Source organism: Sorex araneus, chromosome 2, assembly GCF_027595985.1.
Source record: "Sorex araneus isolate mSorAra2 chromosome 2, mSorAra2.pri, whole genome shotgun sequence".
NCBI classification, from domain to species: Eukaryota; Metazoa; Chordata; class Mammalia; order Eulipotyphla; family Soricidae; genus Sorex; species Sorex araneus.
Window position 1 is genome coordinate 279,147,661 of NC_073303.1, and position 26,259 is coordinate 279,173,919.

Genomic DNA, 26,259 nt, shown 5'->3' on the forward strand with positions numbered 1-26,259 from the left:
TGAAATATTGAACATAATAAACTGTAAACAACTTTATAAAAATAAAATTAAAAAAAAATCTCATGTTGTCTTTTCAGTCATTTAAAAAAGTCAGTCTGGCAGCCAGAGATGTGCCTCAGTGTTGAAGAGTTCCTGCTGTGCAAGTCTAAGGTTCTGTGTCCTGACCCTCAGCCTCTACTCTCTGCTCCACCCTGCAACATGGGGGAATCTTTATTACTTTTTATTTTGCTGAAGGGACATTTCAGTAAAAAGTCAGCAACAAGATGGGAGTGGTTCTGACCCCTGTTCGCCCTTGAGTGTGGATTAATAACAACAACAGAATGAGAAATAAGAAGATATATTATTTTTGTGATGTTTCCAAAGAGGCAACATAAAAAGTACTTAAGAAGACTTGGAACAAGGCAAGGATGTTCAATCTTTCGACTGCTTATCAACAGTTTTGATAAACTCTAGCAAGAGCAATTAGGGGGTAAAAAGTAACCAGGCAAGAAAAATATATAAAAGAAATCCAAACTGAGAAAGAATAAGAAAAATTACCACTTGTGAATGACAGGATTTGAATTTTTTTCCCTTTTTTAATTTTGGACTATATCTGCCATGTTGCTAAAGGACTGTTTTGGTGCCAGGGATTGAACCCAGGCCTCCCACCTGCAAAGCATGTGTATGAACTCTTTGAGCTAGACCTTGGGGGACTATATGGGATGTCAGGCATTGAACCCAGGTCAGGTGTGGACAAGCAAAGCCAGGAATAACCCCTGTGCATTGCCAGGTATGACCCAAAAATAAAAAATAAAAAAAAAATAATAATAACTTCAGTATTCCAAACCTTACTGACCTTACTGTCACATTGGCCACTAGGTTTGGAATACTGAAGTTATAATTATTTTTTATTTTTAAATTTTTGGGTCATACCTGGTGATGCACTAGGCTTATTCCTGGCTTTGCACTCAGGAATTACTCCTGGCGGTGCTCGGGGGACCATATGGGATTCTGGGAATCGAATCTGGGGCGGCCACGTGCAAGGGAAATGCCCTACCCGATGTACTATTGCTCCAGCCCTGTCTGAAGTTATTTTTATCTTTATTATTTCCCAAGATAATATATATATATATTTCCTTCTTAATCATTTATTGAATGCCATTTGTATGCCAGGTACTGAGATGAACACATCCACTGATTATAAAATTCTCTTACTTTAATATGTTCAGCAGTTCTGTATCACTTGCACAGTAAATTTAAGTGCCTAAGTTGGGGGCTGGAGCACATGACTTTCTCCTTGTCTGATCCCTTTCACTGCATGCCCCCATTTGTCCAACACTTCCAGGTATATCCCTGCTAGTCCCTGAGCACTACTGGGCGGGCCATTAGCACCAGTGGACCGGAGCAGCACTTCATGGCAAGCCTTAACATTGAACTACCAGAAATCCAAGCTGTGAGAAGCCCCAGGGTCCCCTGACTACTGTGTGGGAGGCCCCCACCCCGAACAAGGCCCAAGTTGGGCATTGAATTCCATATATAATTAGGCTCAAGCTTACCTACTTATCTATCTCTCTACTTTGCTAAATAAAACTTCTACCCAGATAGGGGCCTGAACATATTCTGAGTGTGTCAAATGCCTCTGTGCCATTTCTTATGTTCTCAAGTTCTCAAGTACCCTTTCACGTTGCTCTCTGAATGCTACATATTCTTCCAGGTCCAGCTAATAACCCACTTCTTTCAAAAAGTCTTCCAACAACAGAATTCCTTTTTGATCTTAGTACAATTTAACATGTGGGGTGGGGTTGGGGGTACAGTTTACTTTTATCTCTCTGGCTTGTAAGGAGAAGCAAAGTTCTAACTCTTTTTTAGCACTCAGCATAGTACTTCCATATAGGAGACTCTCAAAGGTCATTGTTTCAAGCTACAGAATGATCTTTCTTTATTCTATATGCTGAATAAAGATGCAGCATGCTGAAGTTAAATATACATCTCAAAAAATATGAAAGATCAGTGCAGTAGGTACTGGTGGGAATCACCTCTTAAGATGAAAAATGGGGTGATGATCACAACAAAAGGGGAGATGTGGGGCAAGAATCACTTTTATAGAGAAAGGGAGCACTACTACAGCAAAACCATACAGAGGTGATGTGACCAGTTTTCAGTGTGAAAAGGAAAAGTCAAATCAGGGACGGCCTGTTGCTATCAGAAGCATGAAAGAGAAAAATAAAAAGGCGAATTTTCAGTCAATGTGAGTAACCGGCGAGCTCTCTATGCAGGAGAAAATCAAACAACGAAAGCCATGAGTGCTGGCTACAGAAGGTGAACACAGCCATACTCATCTCCCAGAGCTCTTGAGACACGATAATGGTGCATTAATAGGCAAGTGGCATGTTCACCTGGGAAGGTTCTAAGAGAAGCAGCGCGTGATGCAGCTGGAGCACTCCTGCTGTTTGAGGGCAGCGCTGCCACACAGCTCCTGGCACTCTTGCAAAAATGTCGCTGAGCAACGCCTTTCCCTAAACATGTCCTGACTACTTATGAAACAGATTTCAGAGGACAGATGTGAAGCGAACATCAGAGTTGAGGCATGGGTGGGGCAAGAGATAGTGCACGGGGTAAGGTGCTTGCCTTCAGCACGGCTGACCAGGAGTGATCACTGAGCACAGAGCCAGGAGTAATTCCTGAGCGCATCTGGGAGGGGTCCCTCCAAAACAAAACAACAATAAACAAAAAGGAAGAAGGAGAGTGGGGCAGAGCAGAGGAACATGGACCCATGAAGGAGAAGCTCTTGGGGAAGGTCAGGAAGCACCCCCTGCCCAGGAACATTGGGATAGGGGGCAATTATTTCCCATTATTTTGTGGGAAATAATTTTCATGTTTGTCTTTATTTTTTAATACCAGCTAGAACTAGGGCTGGAGCGATAGCACAGCGGGTAGGCCCTTGCATATGGCTGACCCGGGTTTGATTGCTTTGCCCCTTTCGGAGAGCCTGGCAAGTTACCAAGAATATCCCGCCTGCACGGCAGAGCCTGGCAAGCTCCCCATGGCGTATTCGATATGCCAAAAACAGTAACAACAAGTTTCACAATGGAGACGTTACTGGTGTCCGCTTGAGCAAATCAATGAGCAACGGAATGACAGTGACAGTGACAACTAAAACTTAATACCTTAATAAGTCAGTAGTATTATGTTCAATCTGTCTCCGCCCTGTAAAAAATATTTTACCTGTGCCCCAAACACATTATAAAAATCATTTAAAAAAATTGTAAGAATAAACATGTGCCCTTCAAGTGTGGTAATTCAAACCATTATATTTAGCTGTTCGTTCTCCCCAAATAGCTTGACTCTGATTTTCCTTCAACTTGGCCCTGGCTGTTTTCAGTTGTTTTAAGAGCTCAGCAAGTAGCTGTCACCAGAGGGCGCTCAGACCTTTTAGCACTTGGCCCTGGGAAGCTTTAATACAGCGGCCCATCTGTACGTAGAAAACAATTTTAATGAAAAAGATAGGGACAGTTGCACATATTATGTAACTTTATAAGCATTTTCCTACAGTTACCAAAAATGAAGACGTGTGCTTCATGTCCCTTTCCCCTTTTTGCAGAGTTTATTTTTCTGAGACATAAAATCCAGAGTTCAGCTGTTGTGGCTGCTGCTTCTCTTCATCCACAAAACTGTCCACCCTGTCCCAGTGACGTAGGATCGATCTTAGGACAAAAAACTGGAGGTTACAATTTTTAACATTATGCAGTTAACTGCAGGTAAATCAGCTTGGGTGCTGTTTTCCTTTGCTATAGTTAGCCCCTGGCTCATAATGACAGGGTCCCAGGGTACTAAAAAGAATAGAGGGGCCAGAGTGACCTCACAGCAGGTAGGGTGCTTGGCTTGCATGTGGCCAACCTGGGTTCAATCCCTGACGCCCCTATGGTCCCCTGAGCCCTGCCAGGAGTGATCCTTGAGCACAGAGCCAGGAGTAAGCCCTGAGCACTGCTCAGGGTGTGACCCCCAAACCAAAGCAAAAACCAAAACGAAAAAGATCGGATTTACAATCAAGAAATTTTGTCAAAATGTTGGTGGGAAATGAGCCCTGGTGGTGGAAAGGATGTTGGAACATTGTATGAATGAAACCCAACTTTGTAACTGTGTATCTCACTGTGATTTAAAAAAATGTTGGGGTTGGAGCGATAGCACAGTGGGTAGGGTGTTTGCCTTGCACGAGGCCCACCCAGGTTCAAATCCCAGCATCCCGGGGCCGGAGCGATAGCACAGCGGGTAGGGCGTTTGCCTTGCACGCGGCCAACCTGGGTTCGATCCCCGGCATCCCATATAGTCCCCCAAGCACCGACAGGAGTAATTCCTGAGTGCAAAGCCAGGAGTAACCCCTGAGCATCGCTGGGTGTGACCCAAAAAGCAAAAAAAAAAAAAAAAAAAAATCAAATCCCAGCATCCCATAGGGTCCCCTGAGCACCGCCAGGAGTAATTCCTGAGTGCAGAGCCAGGAGTAACCCCTGTGCATGGCCGGGTGTGACCCAAAAAGAAAAAAAAATGTCAAAGCAGTTACAAAATGGGAATTATAAGAGAGAAAGAGGGAAGTAGTCTGCCATAGAGGCAAGGGGAAGGGTGGGACGGGTTTGGGGGGGAGGTGGGGGATATTGGTGATGGAAAATGTACACTGGTGGAAGGATGGTGTTCGATCACTATATGATTGAAACTCAAACATGAAAGTTTTGTAACTGTGAAAAAAAATGAGAAACACTTGATAAATATACTATTCATTTGTTTCTTAACTGAGTAATTCAAAACTAATGATAAAATATATTATAATTAAGTAATTTTTAAATAAACTATTTAGAATTCTAAATTGAATATAAAAGTATAAGCTTTCCTGTCAGATCCAAGTACAAAATATAGTAACAATAATGGGCCTCATTTCCCTAATCCTGAACGAGACAGGGACGAATGAGACGTTACTGGGGCCTGCTCGAGCAAATCGATGAGCAATGGGATGACAGTTGATACAGTGATACAGTGATATTTTAGGTGCCAAGGTTAAAAATTTAGTTATGCTAATAAGAACAGAGAGTATACTGTATTGTATTGAATTATTTGATACTTTATTTACACAGGTTAAAATCATACCGCAATAAATACTACAAATTGACTTTTGATTTATTTTCTGACAATTCCACTTGCCATTTCTTTAAGTTTTGTTGGAGCAAGTAACTTATTATATGCCTTCCAAGGAGGTAGGCTGGGGGGTGTAGGAAACCTCCACACTGGTGGAGAGAAGGGTGTACTGTGGTGGGACTGGTGTTGGAACATTATGTATGCCTGAAACAACTCTATTAAGAACAACTTTGTAAATCACAGTGTCTTGGGGCGGATCAATAGTACAGTGCATAGGGCATTTGCCTTGCATGCAGCTGGCCCCAGGTTTGATCCCGGGCATCCCATATGGTCCCCCGAGCACTGCCAGGAGTAACCCCTGAGCATCGCCAGGTGTGACACCCTGCCCATCCCCCCAAAAAAGAAATAAATCAGTGTCTTAATATATATCTGTAAAAGAAAAACATAAGCTATTTTCACAAGACACATAGTTTGAGTCTCTCTCACTCTTACTGGAATGAAATCTTAAGATCTTAAACAGAAAAAACTAAGAAAGTACAGGGGATAGAGACAGTACAGTGCGCAGGGCACTTGCTTTGTACGAAGCTGACCTAGGGCTCTATGCCCAGCACCCCATATGGTCTCCTGAACCCTGCAAGGAGTAACCCCTGAGTACAGAGCCAGGAATACCTTCTGAGCACCAGTGGGTGTGGCCCCAATACTAAATCAAACCAAAAAAAACAACAAAAAAGAAAAGTAAGAAAGTATCAGTTGTTATTAAAGAGGTATTTCTAAAGAACTATTCCATTGATTAGATATCCCAAGATAAGGAGCATGGAAAGAATTTTTCCTTTTGGTTTCTGGGTAAAACCTGGCAGTGGTCAGGACTTACTTGTGGTGCTGTGGGTCATGGAGGGGACTGGACAGTGCGCTGGGGATGGAACCTGGGTCGGCCACATGCAAGGCAAGTGCCCTACCCGCCCACTGTATTTTCTCTCCACCCCTGGCAATAATTTTCTGTATGCGTATAAGTGACTGTGAATCACTGACTGTAGCTGACTGCAGCACAGGTGGTACAGGGGAAATCAATCAGTGAGGAAGTGACACTGAGAAAGCATGTCATGAAGGCCACACCATTCTTTGCCCACCTCCAGAGGAAGTGCTCGGGGACTTACTCTCTCCACATGGCAATGAACGCCTGTGCCGACACAGATCCCGTCCTGTCTCCTCCGGCCGCCCGGAACATGGGGGCTTTCCAGTAGAGAGGGCAGCCACAGGCCTGCGAAGAGAACACACAGAGTAAGCCAAGGGCTGTCAATCTTGATGTGCCCAACAAAGGCCCTTTTCACGGCTACCCTTGAAGGCAGCCAAACTGGGGGAGAGGCAAATGTATCAGTGAGGGATGGGGTTGAGAGAGGCAGAGGGAGAAACAAGAAAATTATACCAGGTGAAAAGAAAGTAAATGCATTAATTTTCCCCCCAGTTTTCGTATAGAGATGCTTCTGTCTTCTATCCTAATAATTTAAAGCAACCAGTCTTCTCTCCTACCATAGCACAGCGGGTAGGGCATTTGCCTTGCACCCAGCCAACCTGGGTTCAATTCCTCCATCCCTCTCGGAGAGCCCGGCAAGCTACCGTGAGTATCCCACCCGCACGGCAGAGCCTGGCAAGCTCCCTGTGGCGTATTCAATACGTCAAAAATAGTAACAAGTCTCACAATGGAGACGTTACTGGTGCCTGCTCGAGCAAATTGATGAACAACAGGATGACAATGACAGTGCAGTGCTACCTTCTAGAAAAACAGAGAAGAGACTGCCACAGTCCTGCCTCCCCTTTCTTCATCTAGCAGGCAAATAGTCACTTTTATGACTAGGGCCCTGGATATTCATACACTTGACTACTATCTCTCTCCCCATTGTCTATTATGTGATTAAGGTCCAGTTTCTAGAAGAACCAGAAGAGTCTACAGTCTTTAGGAAAATAGCTATAAGCCCACTTAAATGATTATAATTAAGATAAAAGGTAAAAATCAAATGATAACACTTAACAAATTAGACACAATCACAAACAAGTATGTACATAGTATTAAAACCCCAGGAAGAACTGGAAATGAACATAAAATAACCATAATACCTTAAGAGGTACTTTATCTTATCTACTCAATCAACAAGTTCAGGGCCGCCGCCAGTGACTCTCAGCAAACCAGGCTGGCAGTTCAGTGCAAGGGCTCAGTAACGTGAGGCTACTTGGTTCCTGTGACACTGGGGCCACCAGGGCTGCTCTGTCAGTGCTGGGGGTCTCCAGGAGTGCATCCAGAAACCTTCAGGGGGCCAAGTGGTACCAAGAGTCGAACCAGTGCAAGGGGAAGACCTAATAGCTGTGCTCTGAACTATCTTCTCCCACACCGCTCCGCATTCCCTTCTTTTAAAAATATTTTTTTGGCCACACCAGGAGGTGCTCAGGGCTTACTCCTAGTTCTGTGCTCACAAGTAACTTCTGGCAGCCTTGAGGGACTCTATAGGGTGCCAAGGATTATACCTGGGTCGGCCATGTGCAAGGCAAGCACCTGACTGGCTACTATCTGTCCAGTCACTACTATCTGTCCATCTCCTTTCAACTTTCTGTTGAAAGGAGATTCAACAGAAAATCTCCTTTCTGTTGAAAAACAAAGTTTTTTTGAGCGGGGGGGTAGGCTGGAGTCATAATCTCCTGGGTATGACCATAAAACCATATAAATAAATAAATAAGGAGACAGTCTTTTTTCTTTTTTTGGGTCACACCCGGTGATGCACAGGGGTGACTCCTGGCTCATGCACTCAGGAATTACTTCTGGCGGTGCTCGGGGGACCATATGGGATCCTGGGAATCGAACCCGGGTCGACCTTGTGCAAGTCAAACACCCTACTCACTGTGCTATTGCTCCAGCCCCAAGGAGACATTCTCATACTCTATAAGAAACCTGTTTTGTCTTTTTTTCCTAGCGGGAGTGTGTGTGGGGGGAATCTATAAGTAATATATTAGCAGATTATAAATATTTGGAGACTATTTAAAGAAACATTTGTAAAGAAACATTGCAAACATACTTCTAAGGCTGAAACTCTCGGTCCCACTGCCGTTACAGACACCAGTGTCAATACCGACAAGGAACGGCTGAGCATCCTTCTCCCTCAAAGGGAAGACTTTGGGAGCTGTGTAAACGGAAACCAACATAGGGTCGAATAAAGCCGTCCTGGCTCGAGACCTCAGTGCAGGAGGAAGCCCCTAGAGGGGCGGCCCACGTCCGAATCTGGACTGAGTTACCCCCTGACAACACCCAGGGCTGATGGGCTCTGGCAGGGATGAGGATCTGGAAGGTGAGATTCGAGCTGAGGAACTGAGGGAAGGAAGGACAAGGCCGAGTTGCTCCAGCCAAGGCCACTGAAGCATGCTTTGCAAGCCAGGTGGAACTGAAGATTTCTTCAGTGTAGAGGTCAAATACCTACACCGAGGTCAGGAATGAGGGAAGGTGTTGCTTAGAAACCAAACATGATTTTGTTTATCGTGCTAAATTACGATTGCCAAGGGACAAAGCTCACAATTAATATACTTTGGATGGTAAACTGTCAAATCCACTTTACCCAATCCCAATTTTTCCTTTCATGGTTTGCCAAAGAAAAGCTCTGACATGTGACAGACTACTGGCAACTGTTGGGGTAACTAAAGAATAGTCGGTCCTGTGGAGACGGAGATGCAGAGCTCCAGAGAAAGCCCTGAGGAAGGCTAGAAGTGCCGGCTTGCAAAATCACTCGAAACCCCCATCGTTAGTCACTCGTGGAGTTTTCAGAATTGGAAGGGCTTATTTCCAGGCTCGACCCAGGAAGTGGGCATTCAAGGGGCAAAATGCCCCCTGGGGCTGTGTGCTTACTGCCAGGTCCGGGGGGCTCCTTCCGCAGTTACAACAGATTCAGAAGAGGAGACAAAAGTTTGTGGGGGAGCAAAGAAAACTTGATTTGATCTACAGAAAACCTATGATTTGATCTAAAACTGGCAGCACCATAAATAAAAAAAGCAAGGCTGTCTAGTGATACACACAGGAGATGATGATTCAACAAGTATAGCGGCTTATTTTATTTCATATTTTGGGTTTCAGAGCCACACCTGATGTGCTTAGGGCTTCATCTTGGCTCTGAACTCGGGGAACTTTGCAAGTTCCATGCAAAGCAAGTGCCTTCGCCACTGAACTGGCTCCGCAGCCTTCCCTACGGTGGCTTAATTAAAAAAAAAATTAAAAAATGCCTCATGTATGCTACTTCATTTGGTAACTCAATGATTACCGTGTAGAAAAGGACAGGTATCTGCATTCCATTCCTTAGATGAGGAAATCTGAGTATGCACAGGCAACTTGAAGGGTGATGGGTGTGTCAGGACAGTGCCACATCCGTCAGCAGGCAGAGTAAGAGGGCAGGAGAGGGCGGGCTTTGTGTGGTTCAGAAAATAGTTTCATTTTCCCCCCTCAACTAGAGAAAAACAAGACTCCGCAGGGAATCCTCTGGTTCCATTTCTGACATGTTCTTTTCTTCTTTGTGGGAGTGGGGCATGGGCCCCAGCCAGTGGTGCTCAGGGATCACTCCTGATGATGCCAGGCCACCATATATGATGCTTGGGATGGAACTCTGGGGGGCATGTGCAAGACGACTGCTCTAACCCTGCACTCCCCTGGTCTTTACACGTCCTTCCTTGCTCTTCCTCAGTTTCTGCTCTTATACTGGCTTTTATCCCTCTTAGATCCATTCCCTACTCTTTTCTTTCCGATTGTCATTTAAAGCCCTGGGAAAAAGCACAATTCACACACTGATAATTTCATCAGAAATGGATATTAATTCCCCAGGACTGTTAGAGGCGGGAGATGAATAAGCTAAATTTCCCAAGACAAGCAGATTTCTGAGAGAAGAGTTTTCTTTGCTCTTAAAAGATCCCAGTTTCCACCCCAAACACAAGCATCATTAGAGCAGACAGCACACCCCAGCGGCTTCCCAGATGGCTTCATACACTACAGTAACCCCTAAAGATTCCCTAGCACCTCCCTCCCGTCAGGCTCTCTGCTCCTGCACCAGTTTTTTTTTTTTTTTTTTTTTAATTTTACTGAATCACTGTGAGACAGTTACAAGCTTTCATGTTTGGGTTACAATCACACAATGATCAAACACCATCCCTCCACCAGTGCACATTCCCCACCACCAATATCCCGGGTTTACCCCCCCTCCCCCCCAGCTTCCCACCCTCCCCCTGCCTCCACGACAGACAATATTCCCCATACTCTCTCTCTACTTTGCTGCTGCACCAGTTTGTTGTGAGATGTCAAGCCCAGGGAAATCAAGGTCTGCAGGTATAGAGACACCTAGCGGCAGAGAAGATCAGTTTCCACAGCAAAGACTGTCAGAAAAAAAAGAATTTCCACAGCCAAGTAAAAGCAGGATTAGCTGGGGATTAGCTAACTGGAAGCACAATTAAATGAATTTTTTTTTAAACGGCTCTAAGAATAAAGAGGCAAGAATCAATAAAATGATTCAGTAATCCAAAAAAAAAATACACCCAAATTATTTTCTGAGATATGATATAGTCTTATTTTTTATATGCAATATTAGTTTTAACTTTTTAAAGATGTGAGCAAGTTTTCCTTGATACCTGAATGGGCAGTTAAGGAGATGACCTGTGAATCACGGGGAATGAACAAAAATGCTTGCTAACCATAATTGGAATTCAGAACCAAGCACAATTCAGACAATTAGATATCATAGCAGACTGCTTATTGTACCACATGATGGTCAGGTGTTGCCAATGTTATGTAAGTGACTTACCATGGCTGGTTTTCTTTCTTTTTTTTTTTTTTTTGCTTTTTGGGTCACACCCGGCGATGCACAGGGGTTACTCTTGGCTCTGCACTCAGGAATTACCCCTGGCAGTGCTCAGGGGGCCATATGGGATGCTGGGATTCGAATCTGGTTTGGCCGCGTGCAAGGCAAACAAACGCCCTGCGCACTGTGCTATTGCTCCAGCCCCCATGGCTGGTTTTCTAATTTTTTCTGGTTTCTATGCTTCAACCCTAGTAGCGTCTCATGGTGCTATATATAGAAGGATCTCTGTTCCTTTCCTTTGACATCCCAAGTACAGAGCCTTTCCCTCACTGACTAATTTTTCCTACAAGTTCCCTGACCTTACAGGGTCCTGAGGCATTCTGCTCGTCTTTCACTGAATCTGTTGGATGTTCAGGGCAGCAGAAGGTCCAAGGAGAATGGGGTCCTTAGTCAGGGGGAGGGAATGTTCAGGGGAGGGAGGTATTGGAGACAGTGCAGTCTACAGCGAGTGCATCCCAAGACTGGCTCTGCAGTGAACCGGCACATACTGCTTAACTAGCAGGCCCCTTACTCTGGGCAATTGCTCCTTGACTGCCTACCTGAAGCAATCCTTGAAAACCCATCTCTCTCTCTTGAAAACTGTTACCATGTTCGAAAAACTACATTTATGCAGCTAACAGATTATCTCCAATTTAGATAATCTAGATTCATTCTTGTTAAACTTTACTCTTCAGATTTAGACTCACAGCTTAAGTCCACTTTGATAATGTACCATCTTGGTTCAAACACCAGACTTCTTTCAAAGTTTTGGGTAAGAAAATGCTTAAACCCTGAAAGAATTTAAAAATGTATCTGGGTGGATACTATTGGAAGTTAGCCTGTTCAGGGAAGATAACATGGTAGAAACAGCAAAAAGTTAGGAGATAAATGAACTGTCTCCAGACGGGAACTAGTTCCATGACTTTAGTTAAATACCTGCAAAACTTCAGTTTCCTCATCTACACATGAGTAGAGTAAAAATTGGCGATTTCTTAATTCTGGAATGAATGAGTTTGTTTCACCAGAAATACTGAGGGGATCAACAAGCAAGTAAGATAGGAGGGGTGAGGTAGGGGAGAAGGAAATAATTTCTGCTTATCTGCCTAAAAATCATTTATTAAAAAATTATTCAACAAAAATAACAAATGTTCTAAGGTCAGTGGAGAGGACAGAGTAAGATTACAGTGGGGTATGGAATGGTTTAACCTAAAGCTAAAATGGGGCTGTAAAACCTAATCCTGTAGGTTTTACAGGATTGGGGATGAGGTGCTTAGTAGTAGAAGCCCATTTTGGAGGGGAAAGCTACAAGGTCCAGACGCAGAGGCAAGCTTTTGGTAGGGGCTGAGGATGGGGCAAGTTGGGTCAGGCTCACACAGGGAGCTTTAGTTTGAGTTTTATCTGAAAGATATAAGCCTGGAAACTCTTAAATATTACTACTGAAAGCAGGAAAGGAAAACCCTTCCCAGGAAAAGTACATGAAGTTTTTAGAACTCCCACTTGGTCTCCAACCTGCCCAGAAGAAGTCCTCAAGTCTACTGAATCTCTCTCTTGAAAAACAGATCAAAAACTCTGCTAAATCCTGAAGTATGGTCCGGATATACCTCATGATACAAATAAAGACTAACCAGACACACAAAAATACATAGCCACAGATGGTAGGAATCCCTGAATACTGCTGAGCTGGGAATGGCATAATCAAATATTTTGATAATCATGCTCAGGATTAAGTATTCTAAGAAAAAGACTGAGGTTGGAATGCAGTCACTGAAAATGACTCAGTAGATGAGGCACTGGGTGACACTTCTCATGTCTTACTTTAGAAGCAGGTATATTGGAAGATATGTAAAACTTGCTACCTACCAGCAAATCCATTTGTTTCTGAATATCATCATATTGTTAAGCTGGCCCACTGGTTCCTTGGCTGGCACTAGGGGGACTAGCCCTTTAAATTAGGAGCAGATACATTGTGAAGTATGGAAGACTTGCTTCCTAATGGCAAAGCGTTTTGCTTCTGAGTTCAGTTATAGTGTAAGCTGTCCTTCTCCTTCCTGGTCTGGCTGCAGGGCAGAGTTATTAAGATCAGTGAGAACAGGAAAGACTAATATTTGATGTGAGGGAAATTTTCCTAACAAGCAAGACTATTTAATAATTAAACCATTCGACAAGGTAGTGAGTTTCTGGAAACTGAAAACATTCAAGTAGAAAATGAATTTACATGTTATTGCTATCATCAGTATAATGGATGCATTGAAATGGGAGGTTGGACAGAAGACTACAAGAAATTCTTCTAGACTCTTGAGTTCCATGAAATAGAAGCAAAACTAGAATTTTATCAAGATCAAATTAATTTTTTAATCTGGGGGGAGGGACGACCAACCGAGAGCAAAGAGGCAGTGTGTGGGGGGGATGGGATCACCAGCAAATGGGAGATTACGCATCACTTAGTAGTTACATTACCTTTGCAATTTTTCCCATTTCATATATGTCTGCTTTCTGATCTTCAATATCCATGAAAGCAGCTTCAATTTTGCTTAGCGTTTGTTCGTGGTTACTGCAGGCATCTGGGAGTCCTTCAGGAAAGTAGAACTGTGGAATGTTTTTGGACAACGATGCATTCACAACATTGTTCACATGAGGAACTGGGGAGAGCGGTTGAGGACTACTTGGAAAGGTGGCTGGAGAGGAAAGTGGCGTTCCAGGTTTCTTTTCTTGTTTGTTTTGAATCTAGAAGGGAAATGTGGTTATGAGACACAAAGATTCCAAAGAGCATATACTTCTTTAAAGTTTTCACCAATAACAGGAAGATGGGTATAAATACAAAACCAAACCAAACCAAACCAAAAACCACAGCTGCAGACAGTAGAGACAAAGAGCTGACTCAACTGTAGGGGGCAGTAGGCGTATGGGAATGCTTATCCACATTAGATTATGCAGATTTATGCTTAGAAATTCGATAGTACATTTTCTCATTAGTGATGTGGCAGACATTTAGAGCAATGTTAGTTTGAACACCTTAAAGATCTCAGTCTGTGGGAGTGAATTAGTAAGTTCTTTTTGAAGACAATTCTTGGTCTGTGTGAATTTCCCATTAGGCAGATAGAATAAATTCTTTAAAATATGGAGATCTTGCTGGGGAGGGAACTCTAAGGGCTAGCACTTAACACTTTGCGGGATCCCCTAAGCAACTTTGGAAGTGGCTTCCCAGCATAGCTGGGTGTAGCCAAAACAAAACAAAGAAAGAAACAAAATAGTAAGATCTAACACTCAAGGGCAGGGAGGGGGGATCCGAGGCGGTGGGAGGTGGGTAGTTTCTTTCACCTTCTGTTCACCCTAAGCAGACCAGTCTAAGTTTGTTTGGGTGGAATCATTTCCAGTAACTCATACTGAGAAAGTCTTTGTTAAGGACAATAAAGTCACTTTAGTCTTAGAATGCCTTCTACTTTTATTATCTTCATTTACTTGTGACTGGGGTGTGCCACCTTCTTTCCCCCTGAGAATCACACTTCTCTCACTTTTGTTACACTCTAATAAGCAAGGATCAAGGTCATTGATTTCACAGTCATATTCTTCGCAGTTAAGTAGCTCAATTGTAGTCTATATTGTTATTTCCAAACAGGATTTGAGATGGCATACCTTGAGACACAAATAAGGACAGTACAAACAGTGAGGACATGGAGCCAGGGAGATCGTACAGGGGTTTTGAGGTGCTGGATTTGCATCCTGCTGACACAAATCTGATTTCCAGAATCACATATGGTCCCGAGTAGCGCCAGGGGTCACTTGTAAACACTACATCAGAAAGAGTCCCTGAGTACTGTTGAGTATGTCCCCACCAAAACAAAACAAAACAAAAAACCAAACATAAAAAGTGGAAGCAGTGAAACAATTAAAATTTTCCATGATTTATGAAAAGGGGTGGGAGGTATACTAACATTCAGGTAGGAGTTATTTCTGCCAATGAAGGCTAAAGTTAGTCAAGAGATTCCAAATAGTAAAAGGAAACATGGTTCCATGAAAATTTTCAGTGCTCTTGTGCTCTTGGGGCTGGACATAGTATAGTGGGTTGGGCGCTTGCCTTGCATGCGGATGACCTGGGTTCAATTCCCGGGACTCTATATAGTCCCCTAAGTCTTTCTGAGCACAGAGCCAGGATTATGTCCTGAGCACCACAAATTGTGGCCCCAAACAACAACAAATTATATTCTTTGACACAATTTTTTTTTCTTTATGGGTCACACCCGGCGACACTCCTGGCCCTACACTCAGGAATTACTCCTGGCGGTTCTCAGGGGACACAATTTTTGATCAAAGCTCCAAAGCATGACAGTAAGGCATACAAAATGAACATTATTGTTAGCTATGAATGATTTGTTTTGTTTTTGCCTCCTAAGCAACACTTAGGGGGCCTGAGCCCACTTCTGGTGATACCTGGTCCAGTAGAACAGGACTGAGGGTTTAGTGCTTGGGCCCCATGGAACTGGGGGTCACAAGGGTTGCACCTCGTTACCGCATTGTGCATGCCAGGCAGGCATCGGCTGTGGTCTTTTAGGCTCTCTCCAGACCCCTGTTTTAAACTCACTGTTAACAGGTAAGCCCACGGGCTGAGATCTCTCGAGCCTTCTCGAGAGGGGGGCAGGTGGAGTCCCCTGTGAGAGCCTAGCATGCCATCCACCTGACCTCCTCCAGCAAATAAACAGCCCAGCTTCACAGCTCTACGATTACTTTCGAGGAGATGCCGAGCTGCTGACTGTCCCAGTTCCACAGACGGGCTTGTAAAATGCTGCTGAAATTCAGAATAAAAACTTAAGCTACCCTTGAAAAACTTAAGAATTACAGGAAGATAAGCTTTTTTATGTGTAAATCTAAGATAGATTAAAAAAATAAGCTTTTAAAAATATATAAATCTAAGATGGATACGATTTAATCACCTATTTTGTTATAATGGCCCATTTCTAGTATCAACATCTAACACTAATATCTAGAATGGAATCTGTGTGTATTAATACTATTACAAATAACAAAGAAAAACAAATAGCAAAGAAGAGTTGGTCATTACAAGCCTTTGCTGTAGCATTAGGATGTCACCCATACAAAGCCCAGGACAAAATGACATTAGTGAACAAGAAAAAGAATAAAGAAAATTACTAGCTCTTTGACTTCAGAAAAGTTAAAAACCTTTTAGGTTTCTGTACTAAAGATTACAACCCCCACTTCTTGGAAAATTATTTTAAGAATTAGAGGAAATTACTGGATATAACAAAGTAAAAGCTTCAGAAAGAACTAGGTACAAGTAAGTATTTATTTAAGAAAATAAGTCATAAGGTTAAAGATTAAAGGTAACTTGATCTGGTCCTTCATATTTAGTAATAAAATAATCACTTCACATTTCTGTATTTTTTTGTTTTGCTTTTATTCTGGGGCCACACACGGTCGTGCTCAGGGCTTAATCCTGGCTCAGGGATCACTCAGGGATCACTGCTGGCAGGGCTTGGGAGACTACATACATTTTTTTTTTAACATTTTATTTATTTATTGCCTCTTGGGGTCACACCTGGTGATGCTCGGGGGTTACTCCTGGCTCTGTACTCAGGAATTACTCCTGGCATTGCTTGGGAGACCATCTGGGATACCGGGGATTGAACCCAGCTCAGCGGTGTGCAAGGCAAACACCTTATCCACTGTACTATTGCTCCAGCTCCCGACTACACACATTTTAAGGCCACAGGACTAGAGCCACTGGTACCAGTGGGGATACAACCAGTAAGTGAATGAAAACTAGTAGAAAGGATTTAGAGTAAAACATTAAATGTTTACTCTGTGATTTTGCTTTGAAAGAATTAAGTTACATTCTGAACAAACCCTGGCTCTCTGTCAAAGATTTTATTTGAATGGGGAAATATTTGATTATGTAATACTTTTCTCTGCTTTCCTTATATACTTCTTAACATGAACAATACACTGATAGGCAAGTACTTATTCACTGGTTAATTCTGTATTTAGTAAAACATTAACATTTAAATAAAAAGGTAAAGCACATTTATTTTGTACTTTTGGAAGCATGAACTTATATAATACAATAGGAAACGCATAATTTAAAACTTAATGTAGGGGCTGGAGCAATAGCACAGTGGGTAGGGCGTTTGCCTTGCATGCAGCCGACCCGGGTTTGATTCCCAGCATCCCATATGGTCCCCTGAGCACCACCAGGGGTGATTCCTGAGTGCAGAGCCAGGAGTAACTTCTATGCGTTGCCGGGTGTGACCCAAAAAGCAAAACAAAACAAAACAAAACAAAAAAAACCCACAACAACTTAATGTAGTTCAGTAAAACTGAAATTTCACAAACATTATAGAATAAAGTTAAAAATTTGTCAGATTAACCAGCAAGTTTAATATCTATTCACTCTGTATGAAACTGCTTTGCTCAAATGTTAGGAAAAAAATTAAAATCATATAAGCTGGGAAATATATCTCAATTCTCCACTTCCTTCTTTATAAACAGCATCATTTAGATATTTATTCTGAATAGAATCCTTATGCTTCTATGTCACTATACCTTATCCTTATCCAGTATTTTATAAATTTTTTCTATCAAGCAAACTTTCCTATAGGGGAACTTTATTCACAGCACCAAACACCAACTGTTCCCTTGCCTTTAACATAACTCAAGATTTCATTATTTCCATAATAAAATTTGAAGATTAGAATTGGATCACTTGGCCCTTTGTCTTTTATCTCCTCTCAGTTCAGAATGCTTGTATCTTTTAATGGCCAGCTTTTTCTACGTCTGCACTTCGGCACAATGCATTCAACCTCAACATGATCTTCTTTGTAGTGTTAGTCTTTTTCTGGAAAACTGGCATAGTCTGAGCTCCATAACCACTCTCTTTCTTATCATAATGCCGCTTTCCCTGTGTATACAGAAAATCCTTATTTTTCTTGTACTGTGCGACTTTGTGGGACTAATGCTTGCCACATTTCTTACGAAGAGTCTAGTGGGTTTTCATTACATCACCATGCATAAGAGCTGGGTCGAGGAAAGCTATTTGATTATTTTTTAAATCTATCTTTGTGAAAGACATGGTTCACCCAAATAAATAAAAATTACTGCAAGTTAAGATTAATTATGAAACTATGTTTTTTTTTTCTGAAGTGTAGGTTATCTTCATTTATATGTCCTTGATTTGCATTGTATTCAGTGTCAGAGTTTATATGGTAAGATGCTGGCTTACTTTACTAAGCAAGTAAACACAGACTCTGCAAAACAATCATCAAGACAGAAATTACAACTCACAGTCTGCTGAGGGAAGACATTCCTGTGCAGTTCACAAGTTACTTACATACACCGTATCATTCACAAACAATTAGCTATTACAAATAAAGCTTCCCTTTCTTTCTGTGTGTGGAATTCGGGAATAAGCCCAGGGCAAGCATTCTGCTGCTGAACCACAACCTGGCTCTAAAACAGACCTTTTTTTTTTTAAAAGAAAATGATCAGGATCAATATTCTTTTTAAAAGGATGTCATTACAGAGATGTATGCTATTACAGTCTGAGTCAAAGTGCAAAGAACAGTTTCAACACAGAGACTAATTTCTCAAAGATATTTCTATTTAAAATGCTAGTATTCTCCTTATTAAAAGAAAAATATTTATTAGGTTGCAATTATTGTCTCTAAAGTTGGATTCCCTCTCTACAAGGAAAAAAAAATGTGAGTACTGTACTCCAGGTCCAAGTCTATTTTTAGACCTGCTGGAATCTCTACAAATAGCTTTCTGCAAATAGCCGAATAGAGAAGACACAGATTAATTCCTTGATCTAATATCAAGTGAGCTGTAAAATTACTTCCAAGTTAGTTCACTGGGTGGTTTGATTACTAATAAACATTTTAAAAGAAACACCTAATTTCAAACCTGTGTTTGCTGAAATGACTTCAGCCGCTTCTTAAACCTTGATGGGAGAACAAAATCACAGCCCCTTGCCAGGAAAGCTAACTCTCCCCTTAAGTCCGGGTCCCTTCGAAGAGATGTTTCCTTGATCATCATCTTTGAAAAGTGGGTTTACTTAGCAACTGTCCAGCACACTTCTCAAGGGAGTCAGATTTAATAAGTTGTCAGTCTTGTCAGGTAGAAAGCTATTTTTTTTTCTTCTTTTCTCCCAAAGAAATAAAGTTCAAGCAGTGTGCTCTCCCATCCTCCAGGGACCACAGTCCATGCTTGTACTGACATGCAGCTGGCTCCCAAATACAGCCCGTGGCTCCCAATGCCTGCTCATAATTTTCAAGTTAGAAAAACAGCCCGCAATAGGCCTGCTGTTCCTTGGAGGCAGCTTTCTGTCAAATTGACTTGCTCGGAATACTGAGCCTTCTGGGAAAGAAAGAACCTACTACTGAGTACCCAAGTTAGAAACATTACAGCTAGACTTAAAATAGCTACTTCTCAGAGTGTGAACTTCTCAAACTCAGAGTATGGAAGGTGTCGAGCCACACACACCATTTTCTTCACATCGGGCAATTTTTGATTTTGCTATTTAATATTTTATGAAAAGAACAAGCTGCACTGAGAATCTGAAACTCTAATTTTAAGAGCAGCTTGTTGTTTGACCAGAAGCGAAACATCAACTCTTGGGAGATATCTAGTCAAAATATGGAATACAGTGAACTTCCATCTTCAAATATTGATAAATAAAAATATTTATTAATTTCTCTTATTTTTTGGGGGGGTGGGATGGTGGTGATGGTTAGGGACACACCTGGCGGTGCTCAGGCATCACAACTGGTGCTCAGGAAATGTCTGCAGTGCTGGTGACGGGAATGAGGACGGCTGTGTGTGGAGTAAGAGCCCTAACTCCTGTGCTTTCTAGCCCCCGCTCTTAGTTAATTTAATCAATAATAATAAAAACTTATTATTTTTTAAAACTTAACCATTAATCATACTTTTTGAAATGATTCTGGACCTGGATACAATTGAAGACTGCTAAGGTGTTGGTTAAGAAAGAAACTTTACGGTCTGGAGAGGCAGAGTGGTAGGTGAGGCACTTGCCTTGCATGCAGCTAACCCGGTTCAATCCTTGGAACCACATCTGGTTCCCCGAAGCCTCACCATGCATGACCCCTGAATGCAGAGGTAGAAGTAAGCCCTGAGCACCACCTACTGTGGCCCCCAAACAAAACTAGCAAAAATTACAGGAAAGAAACTTTGAGACATATAACTGCGGGGGGGGGGGGGGAATCTGGCTTAATAATAGTACTAAAGATGATCAAAGAACAATGAATGACTTAATGCATCTTGGATCTGCGAGAACATTTTGACTTTTTAAAAATTGTTTTTTTATTTTGCTATTTAATATTTTATGAGAAGAACAAACTGCACTTAAAATTTGAAACTCTAATTTTAAGAACAGTTTGCTTCTTATTTGACCAGAAGCAAAATATCTGAAACTCCTTAAAGATATCTAAGTCAAAAGATGGAATAAGGCAAACTTTCATCTTCAAATGTTGATAAATAAAAATATTTTAAATATTTTTTATATGGTGTTTTGTAAAATAAAAAACATTCTAACTTTTTTTGTATGGTGGGACTGCTCAAACCCAGGGCGTCACACATGCAAGGCTGCTGCTCTACCACTGAGCTATATTCCTGTATTTCAAATATTAGAAATATCCCATTACTTTGTCAGACATTAGGCATTTGCCAAATTCAGTCATTTATCATTCATTGAACTTTCAAGTCTAAAGACTTTAATGCTGCTTCTTCTTTTTTTTTTTTTTTGGGTCACACCTGGTGATGCACAGGGGCTACTCCTGGCTCTGTATTCAGGAATTACACCTGGGGGTGCTGAGGGGACCATATATGGCATGCTGGGAATTGAACTCAGGTCAGCGGCATGCAAGACAAACACCCTACCTGCTGTGCTATTGCTCCAGGCCCTAATGTTTATTTTCTAATGACATTATTTATTTTGGAATTTTGGGTCACAGTGGGTGGTATCAGGGGATGAGGCAGTGCAGGGGAATCAAACTAGGGTCAGCCACGAGCAGGGCAACAGACTTAACCCCTGTACTATCTTTCTATCCCTAAAATTTAATCAGTATTTGTTTTCTACTTCTAAAAAAACACAAACAGAAAAAAAAAAAAAACCAAACAAACCATCTTATCTCCTTTACCTTTAATTTTGTGAGAATTAAATTATTTGTTTTTCGCTATTTTTTGCAACTTAAGTTAGCTCTTTCTTGGTTTCCTTTCCAGACATTCTGACAACAACACTGGAGTGATAGCACAGTGGGTAGGGCATTTGCCTTGCATGCAGCTGACCCGGGTTTGATTTCTCTGTTCCTCTCAGAGAGTCCGGCAAGCTACCGAGAGTGTCACACCCACACAGCAGAGCCTGGCAAGCTACCCGTGGCATATTCGATATGCCAAAAACAGTAACAAGTCTCACAATGGAGACGTTACCAGTGCCCACTTGAGCAAATCGATGAGCAACGGGACAACAGTGCTACAGTGAAGTTAGCTCCTTCTTGTTTCCCTTTCCAGACATTTTGATAACAATTTGTAATGTGTACACTGAGCTTATGTCTGAACTTTTTTTTTCAAGCTATTGTGGTACTCTCCACTTATACAAAATCTTATCTAAAAACTTTCAATAAACACTATGGTTCAGAGAAGATTAGAAGAAAATCTACTGATCCAATACTTCATTTGTTTCCATAGGATTTACGAATCTACTCTTGGAGCTAAGCAGTTTTAATGTGTTTTTATTCCTTTCTCCCTAGAGTACTCTTCCTCTTTCACTGTTTGCCTTTAAATTAAAACATGAAGTTTGTCAAGAATGCTACTAAGTCTTTAGGACTATGATTCAGTGCCTTTTCAAGTAATCAAACAGCTGGTATTTGGCAGTACTCTAATGGCCCTTGGGGGGACAATAGGGAACAAGAGGGCACCCTCAGAATGTCCACCACAGTCTAAAATCAAGACGTCTTTATTTATAGAAGGGTAAAATAATTTATGCTTAATGGGCCACTCTCCTCCGTTCAGGAAATATGATAGGACCCTTCCTTAGGACACAAGTTTTTTTAGGTGCTAAAAGCCAGAGGCATGAAGAGGTCAGAGACTGGGGTGAGGAATGTGAGCCCTGAAGAAGCACTGCTCTCATTTCCTACAAGGATGCCCTAAAGTCAGGTCTTTTGCAGGCTGTGGTGCTAGAAACCAAACTCGTGCATGCATGGCGTATGCCGTACTACTGAGTTAATATGCCTGGCCCATTTCTGGTCCTTTGTATGTCCACTTTTGAGAAACAGGAGCAGGAAAGTGCCTAAAGCAAAGGAGCAAAGTTTCCTTTGAGAAAGGGCAAAGCAGGCAAGCAAAAGTCCCTTCAATTGACTATTCACTCACTGCTATTCTTACTCATGCAAGAAAAGGCCATTTAGAGCCAGAGCAATAGTACAGTAGGAAGGGCACTTGCTTTGCACATGACTGACCCAGGTTTGATACCTGGCATCCTATATGGCCCCTCAATACTGCCAGAAGTGATTTTTTTTTTTTGGAGCACACCCAGCAATGCTCAGGGGTTACTCCTGGCTCTGCACTCAGGAATTACACCTGGTGGTGCTCAGGGGATCATATGGGATGCTGGGAATCGAACCCAGGTCGGTCCAGTGCAAGGCAAATGCCCTACCTGCTGTGCTATTGCTCCAGCCCAAGAGAAGTGATTCTTGAGTGCAGTTAGAAGTAATCCCTGAGCATTGCTAGGTATGCCCCCCTAATCCCTTCCAAAAAGGACACTTAATGCTCCCATTTGCTAATTAAAGGTTAATAGAAGGTAGTGGTACAGACATGGAAGCTTGAGGGGAATTTTCTAATTTCCTTGTATTGTCTAGTATTAATATATTTTTTTTCAGGTTTTTTATCAGGTGTGGATTTGGGAGCTAGCTATCACCAAAGAGAGAGAGAGAGAGAGAGAGAGAGAGAGAGAGAGAGAGAGAGAGAGAGAGAGAGAGAGAGAGAGAGAGAGAACAGCATTCAAGTTGTTAGAAAGGCTATAAAAATTCTTTTTGTATAACAAAAAAAATTAAAACAAAAAATGGTAGGGAAGAGTTTTTATCTTTACTCTTTTCATGCTTTGACCTTATCAGTCATCATCATCATCATCATCATCATCATCAACATCATCATCATCCCATTGATCGTCAAATTTCTAGAGTGATCTCAGTAACGTCTCCATTCGTCCTAGCCCTGAGATTTTAGAAGCCTCTCTTTACTCATCCTTCCCAATGATGCTGTGTTGGAGGCTCTTTCAGGGTCCGGAGAATGAGACCCAGCTTGTTACTGGTTTTGGCATATTAATACACCATGGGGACCTTGCGAGGCTGTCCCATGTGGGCAGGAAACTCCCGGTACTTTGCCAGGTTCTCCCAGAGGAGAAGTAGGCTATAAGATATTTCGAGGCCACTTTGCAGTCCCTGGGTGTGACCACCTAGCTACTGGGAAATGGGAAATCTGGGCGGAGCAGGCCCAGTCCCAATCTCAGCAGCCTTGGAGGTCTCAGCCCTGGGTTCCACCCACCTGGGTTCCTCTGCCAGTACCTTCATGAGTGAGGCTTATCCGAACTGGCCCCAGTGCTGTGTAGTCCCATCCTGAAGACCTCTGGAACCTAGCTACAGCCATGCTCAAGGCCCCTCTCTACACATTCGGAACCCAGGTGTATGGGACCCGGGGCTGAGACCTCCAAGGCTGCTCGGATCAGGACTGGGCCTGCTCCGCCCAGATTTCCCATTTCCCAGTACCTAGGCGGTCACACCCAGGGACTTTAATCAGTATAGATTCTATTACTGGAATTCACAACAATGTAAGTAGAGAATTCTGGTATTTATTTCATACTAAACTTGAATGGAAATTTGTTTAGCAAATTTTTTGCCACCTTTGGACATCAAGATTAGACTACCCAGGAGTTTAGGTAGGAGAGAATAATGGAGTCATTGTATATCCCTCTAACTTCACTTACTGGTGTCCTCAGAAACCAAAGGCATATATCCAAGATAGATGGAGAGGATTAGATCTTGGAAGAACTGATGTCTTGGAAAAGAATGGAAATGGCCCAACTCACTGTGAGAAATAAACCTCTAACCTGCATAGCATATCATTAATACTGTGAGAATCCAGCAGCTAAGACATAAGTAAGTTAACTGATTAAGAGCATGGCCTCAAGGGCTAGAGCAATAGCACAGCGGGTAGGACGTTTGCCTTGCACGCGGCTGACCCGGGTTTGATTCCCAGCACCCCATATGGTTCCCTGAGCACTGCCAGGGGTAATTCCTGAGTGCAGAGCCAGGAGTAACCCCTGTGCATTGCCAGGTGTGACCTAAAAAGCAAAAAAAAAAAAAAAAAAAAGAGCATGGCTTCAGGGCCGGAGCAATAGCACAGTGAGGAGGGCATTTGCCTTGCTCGAGGCCAACCCAGGTTCAATCCCTGGCATCTCATATCCCTTCATCACCAGGAGTAATTCCTGAGTGCAGAGCCAGGAGTAACCCCTAAGCATTGCTGGGTGTAACCCCCCCCCCACAAAAAAAGAGCATGGTCTCTTTATCCATATAATCCAATAAGTGCTGTATCTTCCAGAAAAAAACTCCTTAATGAGGGATGCAGTGCTCCTTGCTCTGACCTCCTGCAGCACTTCACTGATCTCTCATGGACTCCATTTTTTCTATTTACACCTCAGGAAATAGCTCATCTCTCAGACTAACGGCCCCAGAAAGGTCTGCCATATCTGATTCATCTCCTACTCAGGAAGAAGTTTCCTGAGGCACAAAAGGCTGTGATAAGCACAGGAGAGAAAAATCTTGAAATTTTAAGCCAAAAATTCAAATTTCTTTCCCTACGACAACACCCAAACCAACTCTTCTTTCTACTGATTTTGGGGCCATACTCGTGGCACTCACTCAGGGATCACTCCTGGGCGTGCTCTGCAAACCTTATGGGGTGTTAGGGATCAAACCTGGGTTGGTTATAATGCAGGCAAATGTCCTATCCACTGTACACTTTGGCCGCAGATTAAGTTTCATGCATGTGGAGAAGTCCAGGCCAAGGCCAGTTGGAGAATATCCATAGAGACCCATTCCCAAACTCTATTCAGGACTCTCTCTTATATGTGTTTCTCTCCTCATCTGTCCCTAAATAAAACTATTTTATTTGTACTCCCCCCAAGAAAACCCCCACAAAAACCAGCAATAACAAAACTGCACAGGTTTAAGTGAAGAATTATGAATACTCCACATATTTAGAAACTATATTTGAGCAATAGCAACCTCCACTGTGTGTACCAGTAATGTATTAACTATGTTATCTTTGTCACTTTTTTTTTTCTTTTTGGGTCGGGTCACACCTGGCAATGCACAGGGGTTACTCCTGGCAGTACTCGGGGGACCATATGGGATGCTGGCAATCGAACTTGGGTCAGCCGCGTGCAAGGCAAACGCCCTCCCCGATGTGCTATTGCTCCAGTCCCTCTTTGTCACTTTTATGAAATTAAGTCCAACTAAAGCGCACATTTGGCAATATTTTGACAGTTGTTTTACTCTTTAATCATGAAATCAATATACCTTTTAAAAAACATTGTAAATCTTAATTTGCAATTTTTAGCAATTCATATTTTATCCTTGATTGAAATTTGTAAGATTTCATTAGACAAAGATTATAGTACAGCTTAATAATTTTTTAAAATTTATCTTAAAATTTTCCTCCAATAAAGAGTCACCCTTCCACTCCATATATTTTTTTAAAAAATTACAAATAATACATATTTGGATTTTGGGCCATACTGGTAGTGTTTAGGGTTCACTCCATGCAGTGTAGGGCAAAATATGAAGTGCCAGGAATTGAACCCAGGTCAGCTACAAACAAGGCAAGTGCCCTGCCTGTTGTACTATCTCTCTGACCCTCACCTATATTTTCAATTGAGGAAAGTAATAAAGTAATATTTTCTTGCCTTTGCCTTTACTAAAATTTTGAAAAAATAAATAATTTTCAGGGGTGATTAGGTATACTGTTTTGACCTATTAAAAGGCTATTAGCCTGTAAGGATGAAAACATACCAAAAATGACTGCAATTCCATCTGCTGGTGGTGATAAAACATAAAATTAAGAAATCATTTATTCTATGAATTACCAAATTAGGTGGGTAGGAGCGATAGCACAGTGGGTAGGGTATTTGCCTTGCATGCGGCCGCCCCGGGTTCAATTCTTCCATCCCTCTCAGAGAGTCCGGCAAGCTATCAAGAGTATCTTGCCTGCATGGCAGAGCCTAGCAAGC

General features: G+C 42.2%; 1 protein-coding gene across 1 annotated transcript in view; it reads right to left on the reverse strand.

Moving 5' to 3' along the window:
* Nucleotides 1-26,259, reverse strand: part of PPP2R3A (protein phosphatase 2 regulatory subunit B''alpha) — a 155,374-nt gene that overhangs the window by 65,737 nt on the left and 63,378 nt on the right. Inside the window, exons 4-5 of the mRNA XM_055126127.1 lie at nucleotides 13,413-13,679; nucleotides 6,258-6,361 (exon numbers count right to left, since the gene is read on the reverse strand). Of these exons, the coding sequence (XP_054982102.1) occupies nucleotides 6,258-6,361; nucleotides 13,413-13,679 (371 nt within the window). The remainder of the gene's footprint in view (nucleotides 1-6,257; nucleotides 6,362-13,412; nucleotides 13,680-26,259) is intronic.